The sequence below is a fragment of the Cupressus sempervirens genome, chromosome 3, assembly GCF_028749045.1.
Source record: "Cupressus sempervirens isolate cs-2001-9-10 chromosome 3, ASM2874904v1, whole genome shotgun sequence".
Lineage (NCBI taxonomy): Eukaryota > Viridiplantae > Streptophyta > Pinopsida > Cupressales > Cupressaceae > Cupressus > Cupressus sempervirens.
In genome coordinates this window covers 385,819,761-385,831,978 of record NC_143120.1, presented here as the reverse complement: position 1 = coordinate 385,831,978, position 12,218 = coordinate 385,819,761, and the positions used below count along the sequence as shown (strand labels likewise).

The window sequence follows — 12,218 nt, the reverse complement described above, 5'->3', positions numbered from 1 at the left end:
TAGAGAGAACAAGATTTCCTTGTTATTTGCAGCATCAGGGAGGCTGAGACAAAGAAGCACTATATTTTTCAAGTGTCATATCTACTATGAGATTAGAGGGAGTCTCTACTACTTTTCTAGGTTAACCAATCAGAGGTGTCTTGCACTTTTTCTTTAAAAGGCCAGTAGGCTTTAGGACTATTCACTTCAACAGTAACACCATTCTAGTATGAAGTCTTGTCAACTTTAGAGACTCCTCAGAGCTTCTGTGACCATGGGGCACAAAATACCAACTTGGCCCTCCCTCTAGTCATTCCAAATTTGTGAGACCGCGTAGGAGTGTAGTAGAGAATAAAGTAACTATTGTACTTAGCGCTTGTTAAAGCTTAAGTAGGCTGGGTAGTTAGGAGGTGAGGGAATGCGTCAGTTGGTTTTCCCAACCAACCAACCCTTCTATAAGTACTTGGAATATTGTCAATGTACTCACGATGTTTTTTGGTATGAATAAATAAACCATTTCCTTGCCAGTTGGTGTTGTGATATTAAGGTACATAGAGCTCCTTTTAGCAACAAATGTGATTTTTTAATATCCAATTGCTCTTAATGATCCTTTTCCAATTGATTGCAAACTCTCTATAGAGCTCTAGTGATAAATTATATTTTAAACATTAAACATGATCAATAGGTGAAGGGAGTTCCACACTATTCTTTAACATTTTTCAAGCAAGATGTTAATTACAAGCAAATAAGGAAAAAGTAACAAGCATTTGAGGACTTGGAAAGCAATAATGTTTTTGGTGCAACTGATCCCATTGGCATGAACAATGTTTGTGAATCATCTAATGCCATTGATGAAGAAGAATACGAAGATTTAGATAATCCATTTGATGATTGAAACTTAGTGTAAAACTCTACTTGTTGAAAGTTGAAACAATGATATTTGAAATCAATATTATTATTTCAATATTTTGATGTTGATATGATTACAGTTTAAGACGTTTTTGATGTTTCTATGATACTATGTGACATTCTAATCTTAATTTATTCTTCTAGGCTGCCTATATATACCATACTTCCCTATCTTGGACTCGACTTAGACTTGGTAAGGTCAACTTGACTTGTCACTTAGCTATGACTTGAAAAAATGAAAAACCCCTTGAAATTTAGAGATTTTTAATAATTCAAAACTTGTTTCGTGCACCCTTTATTGAATAAAACTTAAAGACACCACAATTTCATCAAATAGAAGCTAATTTGTCATCACATACATAAACAAGGAACATAAATGATATATCCATCACATACCTAAAATGTAAGTTGTAGCTGAAGGAAATAGAAAGCATAGAATCTTATGACATAGATATATAGAATTCTAAATATTGTCAAATGTATGTAAAATCCATGAAACCCATAAAATCAAATGTTACATGAAACACGTGTAATTGTAAAGTGTAAACATTGGAAACAAAAACCAAGTCTATCCAATCAGGCTCTAGCTCAGGCCTCATCATCATCCCTGACTTGAGCCTCAACCTAAGATTGTCTACCTTCTATAAAGGTGTCTAAGGTAGGTCCTAGAGGACTAAGTAGCCATAGTCTCCACCTGTGACATGCCATAATCAACATCAATAGTGCAAGCCTGTGTGTGTGCTGGACCATGCTCCATCCTTCTCCTCTACCATAGCCATAGCCTCAACTTCTATGTTTGCCTGGTCAATCCACTAACGGTCCTCCTTAGTGAAGACTGAATCAGTAGCCTCTGTGAGCCACTCAGACTTTGGATCAATTCTCTTTTCTTCCCATAACAAGCAATTATAAGTCCTTTTTTGGTTATAAGGAAAATAAATGCAAAAAAAAGAAGTGTTTACAAACTTGAATTTTTAAAATTTTTTTAAAGTGCCAAAACGACATTGCTGTGACCGAGTCATGGGACTCAGATCGAGAAGTTTTGCCAAGACTTGCCGATTCAAGCAACCAAGCCTACAAAACTTGGTCAACATGACCAAAATTGCCAATTTGATAAACTCGCCCAACTTGCAGCGAGTTTGGCAACTATGATATATAAACATGCATATATATGTGTGTGTATGTGTGTGTGTGTGTATACACATGTTTTTGTTATAGAGAACCCAAACAAGCCCAAAGTATCAGCGAACTGGTTATTTGAAGCCTTACCCCAATCAACAACATAGGTAGGAATGGTTAGGGGGATTGTACTGTGGCTCTCAACTGGTTCATTCTAAGACCAAGAACAGGACTTTGACCCTCTTGGTGTCAGTGGCAGGACTTTGACATCCACTAAGGTGGGCTACTTAGATGGGAATCTTATACTGTCTTATCTACATATCCTATAGCTAATTAGCAGATCATCGCAGCAACGGTTGGAAGAACGTAGTGGGTTTCTCAACTCAACCAATCTAAGCCCAAGAGCGAGACTTTGACCCTCTTGGCCTTGGTGGCAGAACTTTGATATCCACCAAGGTTGCCATGATGAGGTTTAGCATAGGTTTACTCCTTAAATCTAATAAAGATAGTCATTCAAATTGAAATGGACTAGAAAAAATATGCTCTTCACACTTGTACAATAAAAGCCAATCAAGCTTTTTCTCTAAACAGATCATATCCAAGAGGATAAGTAAAAGTGAAATGATATGTATTCTATGATTGCAAGAGCAGATTCAATTTTCTTCTTTTGATTTGACATTTCCCTACTGTATTCTCATCTCTTCCTAGGTGCTGCTGTAATGTAATGTCCAGATGGTGATTATACAGCAGCTTTTTATTCTCCTCAAATTATTGATTGTCTGATTGACGGTTGACCCATTAACTCTCAGTTATCGTGCCTTCTTAATCATTAGGGGGCTAAGTCGTGTATGAGCCACTGACTTAGTCTGTATATGTGATTATTTTCCTACTGCTGACTTACTAATTTTATAACACTGTATCTTTGTCCTTAGCGAAGGAGGATGCCCTGACAACAGTATGAGCCAGTTATTATGATTTCTATCACTTTGTAACTGATTTCATCTTATGTTTGTTGTCTCTTTTATTATGTTTGGCATCATTGGATTTTCATATGTTAATAATACTTGTAATCACTGCTTCCAGGATTTGTATTATTTGATGGCCTGGATTCCATAGTGGTGGTGTTTAAGAAAAGTTTTGTTCATCAAATGCACTTCCTAATATTGTAGTCGTCTTCATATTACCCAAGACAATGGATATTGTTTTATGTAACTCTAGTTTGTTGTTGTCCTTTGATAGTCATAATAGTTCTGTCACCCCTATTAATCTTCGATTATAAATACTGCCTTCATATCAACAATATAATATTTTTCTGATACAAGATAATATGATCTTTATTAATTTTCTGTGAATTTAAACCATGTCTTTCTTATGGATCTCGCCTATGTATTGCATTGCTATATTGAGTTTCCCATGTTCTGGCAATTTATATTGCTGTTGGATCATTGTATAAAATGTTAATAATATTTGCTGCTTTCTCTTATTTCTAATCCTTGTTATATCGCTAATTGTGTTTATCTGAAGTATGGTAATAAGCAATCATATTTGTGTTGGTTTTATGATAGTCAAGCCACTTTCGTAAATGCTTATTGCTGTCTTCAATTGATTACAGTTTAGTGGTTTCCTTAAATAAGTTTCAATCTTTTAATAAAAGTTATTAAATCTTTTATTGATTCATAGGTTCTAAGTTGGGTATATTATATTATATTATGATTCGCCATTATTTATTAATTTTTAACTTTATTATTAATTATTAAATTCTTTTAGATGAGGGGATATCACATGTAGGTTGACATAGATTCTTTTGGTTTACCTGACATTGTGGCAGATTGAATTAAACCCTAAACCATGTCACACAATGCATTCATTCTCGACGTAGGGTCGCACTTATGGTTTTTGAGTGTTGTACTATATGATTCCTATGCTACCTAAGATACTATTGGCACTTAATTTCCTTCTTATTTTGCAGGATTTTATGAGTGGAAAAACAATTTTTCGTAACATCATGAGGATACTTATGTTAGGTGTGGACAAGGTTTTGGAGGATCGTGGCAGCCAACTTTACGGCTCAAGCTTAGAGAAGGCTATACATCTCTGCCTTGAACTTGTTCTTCTTGCCTTGGAAAGAGATTCATCCTTCGCAGATTATTGGCGTCCTGTATACCAGGCAATTTTTACTAGCCGCCCAATCCTAATAATTGTCTTTCGAATTTTTGTGTAAACTGAGGAGCTTTGCTGCACTTTCTTTGTAACAGAGAGTAGGCTCACCCACAGATTTCCTTAATCAAGTTACTGTGTTTTCCAGCCATTAGATGTCATACTTTCCCATGACAGCCGTCAGATAGTAATGCTGCTTCAGTATGTACGTTATGATATACTACCTGCAATTCAGCAATGCTCCATTAGAATAATGGATATTCTCAGGTACACATCTCATTCATAATTTTGGCATTAACTTTTTGTATGAATGTGATTTTTGTTTCAGTAAGTTTTTTGAATGATTGCTCCTGAAATGACAACTCAGTTTTGTATTAACATGAATACGAGCTATGAGTTTTTCTGCTCAATTTTGTTTTATTTTGTCGCTTGTAACTATGTCAGTTGGGGTAATTAGATGTTATTGAATTGCATTTTCTTGCAAACCATTGTCTTTTCTGATTGGAAATCAACTAATAAGGTTGAATGCGGTTCTCTATTTATTAAGGTTCTAGTTTTAGCAATTTTGGAACAAATGTTTGACGTTGGAAGAACATAGCAGCAGACCATTTCCATGGGGCCGTAAAATTACAAATCAAATTCCATTACCTGAGTTCAAAATGGAGAGAACTTGACAAAAGTTTTGGAACTAAATAACAATTAGTGTGTATAGATAAAAACAGGTGTAATACATTATTGATATTAGAATAGTTTAAACATTTCCTTACAATAGAGTCAGCTGAAAGATTTCAGCATATCTATTTGAAGGTGTCATACACTATTGAAAATTCTGACTATAAAAAAATGCACGAGGCTTCAAAAAAAATTCTTTTATTACACCATAAGGTTTTATATAAAAAGCATATAGCTCGCCCTTAAACAGTTGGTCTTTCTGTAATGAAATATGATCTACAATTTTAGCAGCAGCCTTATGTTATTAAACCTTAACACTCCTGGCAACTGGAGTATAAATTTTAAGAAAGTTGTTTAAGTTTCAACTTAAAAAAGTGATCGATTCAAAGTGAAATAAAATTTGAAATACCCTTATTCTACATAAAATATTAATATAGCTTTTCTCTGTATTGTTGTGTCTTCTAAAAATCAGCCAAAAGATATATATGTATAAAGATAATATCAATTTTAGAAAAAAAAACATGGAACTGTAGAACAAATGCATCAGGTTGTGATTATCTATCGTTAATTGTGGATTTTTGAATGCAATATTACTATGTTTGTAACAGAAAATAATCATTGATAAAATGGCTATAATATAATAGGATTGCCTTTAAATAGAGTATTTGATTTTAGAATGCATTAATTTAATCAACATTTTCATATTAACATTATCGGATTCACAATCGAATAATGAGCTGCTCGGTTTTATGCTCACTGTTTTCTAGTTATTCTACTTAAATGCTTTACAAAGAGTAAATGGAATATCAAAACAGCGCAATATAACCTTCATTCATAACAATGTCTCAGAAAGATATATCTTTTCTACTCATTCATTCATTCATCAGATATGTAAGAGTTAGAGGAGTTCATACATGGGCTCTCAACTTTGAGTATAACAAGAACTATATAGCATAGGCAACATTGTTAGAGAACACTAACCTATGGTAACTAAACTGACAACCAACTGTTGGAATTAATTTCTTAAATACACAAAATATATTTATATAGGAGCTATGTGAGCTCTTCTGAAAATAAAGTCATCTTTTACATGTGAGACAGACAGATTGGGAATTGAAGCAACACAAAACTGAAAGCTATTGAAAAGGTGGTGAGGAGAAGTGCCTAGATCCATATATACAAAAGGCGTGGATCGAACATCAGGGATCTGAGGTGTGGAATTTTATTTACCTCCTTGGTGCACAGCCTCAAATGATGAGCTACTACCAGTTTTTGGTCCCTTGCCGCCTTCCCTTTTATGCCGCTTCAACTAGTTTGTGTTTTTGGTAATTCTCCTTCTTAGCCAGAATTGCCTTCGTGGGTGTCTCTCTAGGCCATTCGGTTTCAGTAAGCTGTGTTTGGTGGGCAAGTTGGTCCTGAAACTTTTGTGTGTGCTCATCCAAGCACAAAATCTCTGCACCGTCTAGAGGGTTTCATCCCTTTGATGTGTAAGCTGGTTAGTTGAGACTATCTGATAATACTGCCTACAGAACAATTCTCTGAGAGTGGTCTCCATGTCAACCAAAGCTGTAATCACTCTACATGTTGGAGTTTATTTTTTTCCCTCTATTTGGGAGGGACTTCATCCCAAAAATCAAATGGAGGGTAGCATAGTGCTGAAGGCTTTGAAACGATCTTATGCTATGTGGTGGATATAATTTTTTGTGTGAGATACTCCTTGATTCTTATTTTCTTGGTGAACAATAAGAACTATCAGGAAGCTTCTTAGAGATTGACCTCATTAGCAAAGCAAATTTTGTGTCTGGCCTTTAATTTTGAAGTGATCTCTTTTTCAATATTCCTTGGGAGTGGGGCAGGGTAAGTTAATTGTTGGTATCAATAAGTCAATTTGAATCGTGATGATCAAGGTGATAATGACAGCCCCATACTAATAGTCAAATACCATGGCAGAATACTCTGGCATATTAATGGTGTGATGGTAGTCCAACTCGAATGTTATGAAATATTAGTGAAGCATTGATCAAATATCATATGGGTTGTCAAACATATCATCACCTTTAATATTATATGATGTAGGTAGTGTTAAATTACTGGAACCACAAATAATGCTAATGGCATTGGACCTGGAACCGGAACAGGCATTGATACTAGCAGTAGGCTTTGACTAGTACTAGTGCTAATTCTTGCCCTGTTACTAGCACTTTCATGCTCAGTACTTGGCTCATGGTAATCACCAAATTCAAGTGGAACCATACCAGGAGGGTGAGCATGTGAGCAAATATGCTCTGGTTCCATATGTTACTTCCTTGTGTTACCTTCTTTGTGCCCCCCTTGTTAGTGTGTAATATAATTTCCGTTTTTGACTAACTTGGAAAGTTGGGATGATCACTCTATTACTTTATAAGATACACTTAGACCGAGTAATGGAAGTTATGTGAGATATCAACTGCTATTTCTAAAGTAAAGTATATGAATATCTGGAAGATGATACAGATATTCACATATTTAATAGCAATGTCTGATATGATGATATAATGAATGCTATGAATGGGATGTTCTCTATCACTTATATCAATAGTATAATGATGCTATGTTTGATATAAACGGTGTGCATGTGCAATCAATACGTATTGTTTGCAGCACTGTGTTTGCAGTATCTGATATGACAATTTAAATATGCAAAGTATAATATCTCTCTGAGCAATCTGTGGCTGTTTCAGATTCCAATTCAGACACTCGCAACTTCAATTTCTAATGCTCGCAATCTTTGATCGGCAATGTGCAACATACAACTAATATGCCAAACGTAATTGCACTTATCAAGAAGATCCAATAAGGATTTAGTAAAAGAGATAAATTTCCAATGTATGGGTTGAATGAATTTGATTCAATCTTTATATCTCTCAAATCAAAGGGTGGTAATCTTTGAGTTTGATGAGTCATTTCTTTCATTGGTTGATCCTTACATAACAATTGTTTGTTTGTGGAATTAGACATCATTAATTTCTGCTGTGACAGTCAATAACTGATCAACACAGATTTTGTAGGCTGCTTATATAAAGCCAGCTGCCATATCATCTTCTCTGGAACTGTAGCATATCCTTGCTATAATGATGCTGCTCAAGAATCTGACATGATCTTGTTTTAATCTTACTGATCACAATGCCTCTACCATTGTATACAGACTTAGTACTGTCAAGCAGTAACTTCTTGACATTCTTGTCATTTACTGGAATAGTACCTTCATTGCATAATCCAGTGACCTCGTGAATATCGTTAACTGAGATTTCAATCACATTATCTCCTAACCAAAACTTTCCATCATGAATTCTACTCAATATCACTTTAGTCCACTCTTAATTATCAAACTCATAGTAAAACAGAAACTTTACTAGGTCATTATCCTTCAAGTATGCATATCCTTGTTGATAACTCATATCTTGGTTGTAAATCTTGTTGAATTCCTCAAAGATGTGTTCTTCTCCTATAGTTTCAAACTTGCTTCTAAGATAACTACCCACATCTTCTAGGTGAATGACATTTTCAGGCGTTTTTGACAATGCGGTGCTATTGTCATCAACTAGAGGTTTCACAGGTTTTATCTTCAGCTTGGTTCTTGCTTCATCTTCTACATTATGTAATAAAGACTTATCCATCTCTATACTTGAATTCTTGACACAGTTCGCAGATTAAATCCTTTCTTAAGAGTGAAATACCTCGCTTCGATGCGTAATTTAGGGCTTTCTATTTTTTTGTGCTTGAAAGACTCCAGTTCTCCTTCAATTTCGTTGTCAAGTTGCTCTTAAGTGCTCCTAAACTCTTGACATGGTCGAATAATACACACAATCTTTCTTGCATGACGTATATCTCATCAAAATGAACTTCGCATTAATTGCGCAACTACTCAATCCATAAAAAAATGTTTCTATTTACCAGTCAACTTGTTTTCATTCGTAGAATTTCATGTGATCTCCAAATGACATGCGCTCTTAACTAGAGCATCTGCTTATCACCTTCTAACTCATACTAATTGTGCAACTCTTAACTCGATCTCTAACCTCATTTTTCTCTTTCTAATACTTGATCTTCAATAAAAGGTGCTTAATTCAAATAGGCTGAATCACATGCAATAGCTGACCTTAATCTTTCATCAGGTGCATCAAAGTACTTCTTTTCTAATACTGATCGTTGAGAGTAATTCACACTACTTCATAAATACGCCCCTGCCTTTGGAACCGTAGTAAGCGTCCAGTTGGCTTTCTCGACTCTCTACATAACATGGGAAGTATCGAGCAAGTGAGGCCTGACTGAGTCTATCTGGTTAGATTAGTTGGATGGAGATTCCCCTACTATTCTAAAGGGGAGGCAGATTAGTTGGAGGTCCCCTGCATGCAAATTGTAGCAAGCTGATTCCTTTAGAAGAGTAGAGAGAATTATCTACCTATAAAATGGTAGGGGTATGCATGCAGGGGGCCAGAATTTCTAGGGCCTGTAGGAGGAGTGGGTACTCTAGTGCTTCAATGTGTGCTTGCAATTTCAAATAAAACCATTGTGGGTCTGCATGCATGCATGTATGCATGCAGAGTGCTGCATAACTGATTTTATTTTTCTAATTATTGATGAAATATTCCATGCTATTTGTCTAACTTAACTAATCACTGATATCACATATCTTTTGATTGATTATCTATACTTCCATATTATTGTTTCTAGCTTTGGAATGTAGTTATTAACATATCATATCAATTACACAGTGGTTTAGTAAGATGGCTTCACCAATTGAACACACTCATGATTCATTGAATGATGTTTGTACATTGTCAACGATGTTTGATAAATAATCATCTGCCACTGATAATTTTCCCTTATTGATTGAAAGAACAAGTCACTTGCTTTTGTTGAATGATATAGCTTTGATATATTTCCTCTACATGTGCATCCTCTTCCGTCCTTCCATCAGCTTGTCTCTCGGTTTGGTGCCGCTGTCTTCTTGTTCTTATCATCTCTGTGATTCCATTTTTTCATGCTTGAATGTTATCTTCTGTTCAGCATGGCCCTTCATTTGAGATATTACTCGTTGGAGGAAGCCCACCCTTCACCAACGACTTTGTTTTCTCTCCCTCACCATCTTGGTTCGCAGCTTCTCTTTTGGTTCATCTCCATATCTTATTATGAGGTGGCATCTTCAACTGGAAGTGATTATTGCGATTGTTGTATCCGACTAGGATTGCCATATGGATGTCTTATCCTTTCTGGCAGTGTGGATGTTATCTTATACATGTTTGGGAATTCATAACAGGACATTTTATGTAACCATCCTCTCTTTAGTTCACCGTGAAATCTTCCTCACACATTTTGTATTTCACCTTATTCAGTCTTGGTCATATTCATGTTTCAGTGTTGAAAAGGGGTGTGTGACTGAAAAATGAGATGTTGCGACTGTAACCTGTGTCTCTTCTTCAGAACAGAGAGTTTGTTCATGTGTACTTAAAAAACATAGAACTATTGCGTCTTTGAGAGGGTCTCAAATAAGAGCATTTACAGTTAGCGTAAAAGGAGATTTGATTTATATACTGCTATTGAGTGATAGCAGACAGTTATCTCAGTGGAGCATTTTTGGTGTGTGATTGTTCTGAGTAATTGCGTAATTCAGAATAGATTTCTGTGTATTGAGTTCCTTGTTATTGTGTAAGCTCTTGCAGACATTTACAGTAACTTAAGTTGCTTGTGATTAAATATTGCTTTTGTATTCTCCTTCAATAATTTGTGTGTATTAAGGAGAATTGCAGGAGATTTGTAACTCTGATTTGAGTAAATAAATAAAGGTCTAAGTTTGTCAGGCTGGGTTGTGGAGCTTTTTTATCAGGACACATCTTGTGGTTCTTGCTCTTTTTGTTTCAAATTTTTATCTATGTTTTTCTGGTTCATATTTTAACAGCTTTCCTGTATACTTGATCACATATATGACGTTATATGAACTTGTTTATTCATAAAGGTGATAATTGAGAAGACTAGGTGATATTGTTGCCTTAATTCAAGTCTTTTCTATCCTTCTTTGTACTTCTGTGAGCTAAGAAATGTGAATTTGTTTACAGCTGAGATACATGAATGCTTTTCACGTACTCTAAACTGAGTTATCTTTTAAGGGCTCTGATGTAGCATCAATTCTTACTCTGGTTGACAACCTCCTCGTTCAGACATTGTCCATTTGACCTTTGCATATGGAGAATGAACTGCTGTACATTAAATTCTTGTTCTTATTTTCTAATCTTCTTCACTTCGTTGTAAGTTGCCTATTAATAGATATTGTGCTTCTGTCATCATGTTTGGAGGTGTTGATAAGGAGTGGACTTTAACAATATCATATTCTCAAGAAGTTACTGTTTTCCATCTATGTGTGGTTTTAGTTAATTTCTAGATTCTTCCAGATCATTGTCTACATGGCTTGTAAAATAGCCTAGTTGTACACATTATTCTTACTTCTGCTTGCCAATAATGTGGAGGTTTGAAAGAATAAGTTTCTGTCTTTAAGTAAAACTTATAAAATCATGTATCGACTTGTAGGCTTGAATTGGGGACATTACTTGTAAGGAGACACAAGTTTGAATGCACATACCAGAAGTATTCTGCCTTTTTTGAGATTAGTTGATTTTGATTTAGTGAGCTGATGGAGGAGTATGTGCTCCAATTCCTTGAAGGTGTAGATTAACCATGAACTTATTAAGACAAAACTAAAGACTTAAAAGTCACAAAATTTAGAAAATTTAATTATAAAATGGAAATATATATATATATATATATATATACTTTAGAATGATAAATCATAGACTTGTTCATTGAAGAACCAACACATATTAACATTAACCATACACTTGTCTCAAAGAGCATCAAGAGCATTGTTGTTGAAGCATTCAAAATATATGAACTCAACCCTTGTTGCATGGCATATGCTTGTCAATGAAGATTTTGTGAAGTTTTGCCTAGTATTTAGGATTGACTTGAAGATCACTATATGGGGTAACTCTTGTTGCTACATATAGGAGTTGGGCACTATAGTGTTAGGAACTTGATGGAAAGGCAAGATGTACTGGAGCGGTCATTTTGTTCCATCACTATTTAATGATTTTGTGTGGTTGTTTGAAGATTTTTGCTTCAAGATCTTGCATGTTTGCATTTATGATGAATTTCATTCTCTCAATCATTGAGTTGATGCCATTGTATGTCTTACATAGAGAAGGCCTATCCATGTGCATATAATGGATATTGCTCAATATGGGAGATAGTCAGCATGTCCCACCGGATATTGCATAGGATAATTTTGCTTGAACTCTTCTACCATTGTAGTGCTACATTGCTTGTATATGGATCAATTTGGGTTGATGACC

The 12,218-nt window shown here is 35.1% G+C and overlaps 1 protein-coding gene across 7 annotated transcripts in view; it reads left to right on the top strand.

Moving 5' to 3' along the window:
• EMB3142 (nuclear pore complex protein (DUF3414)) overlaps positions 1–12,218 on the top strand; it is a 314,519-nt gene that overhangs the window by 114,198 nt on the left and 188,103 nt on the right. For all 7 annotated transcript variants that reach the window (XM_089819936.1, XM_089819932.1, XM_089819934.1 and 4 more), the window contains exons 19-20: positions 3,974–4,171; positions 4,310–4,428. In XM_089819936.1, coding sequence (XP_089676062.1) covers positions 3,974–4,171; positions 4,310–4,428 — 317 coding nt within the window. The remainder of the gene's footprint in view (positions 1–3,973; positions 4,172–4,309; positions 4,429–12,218) is intronic.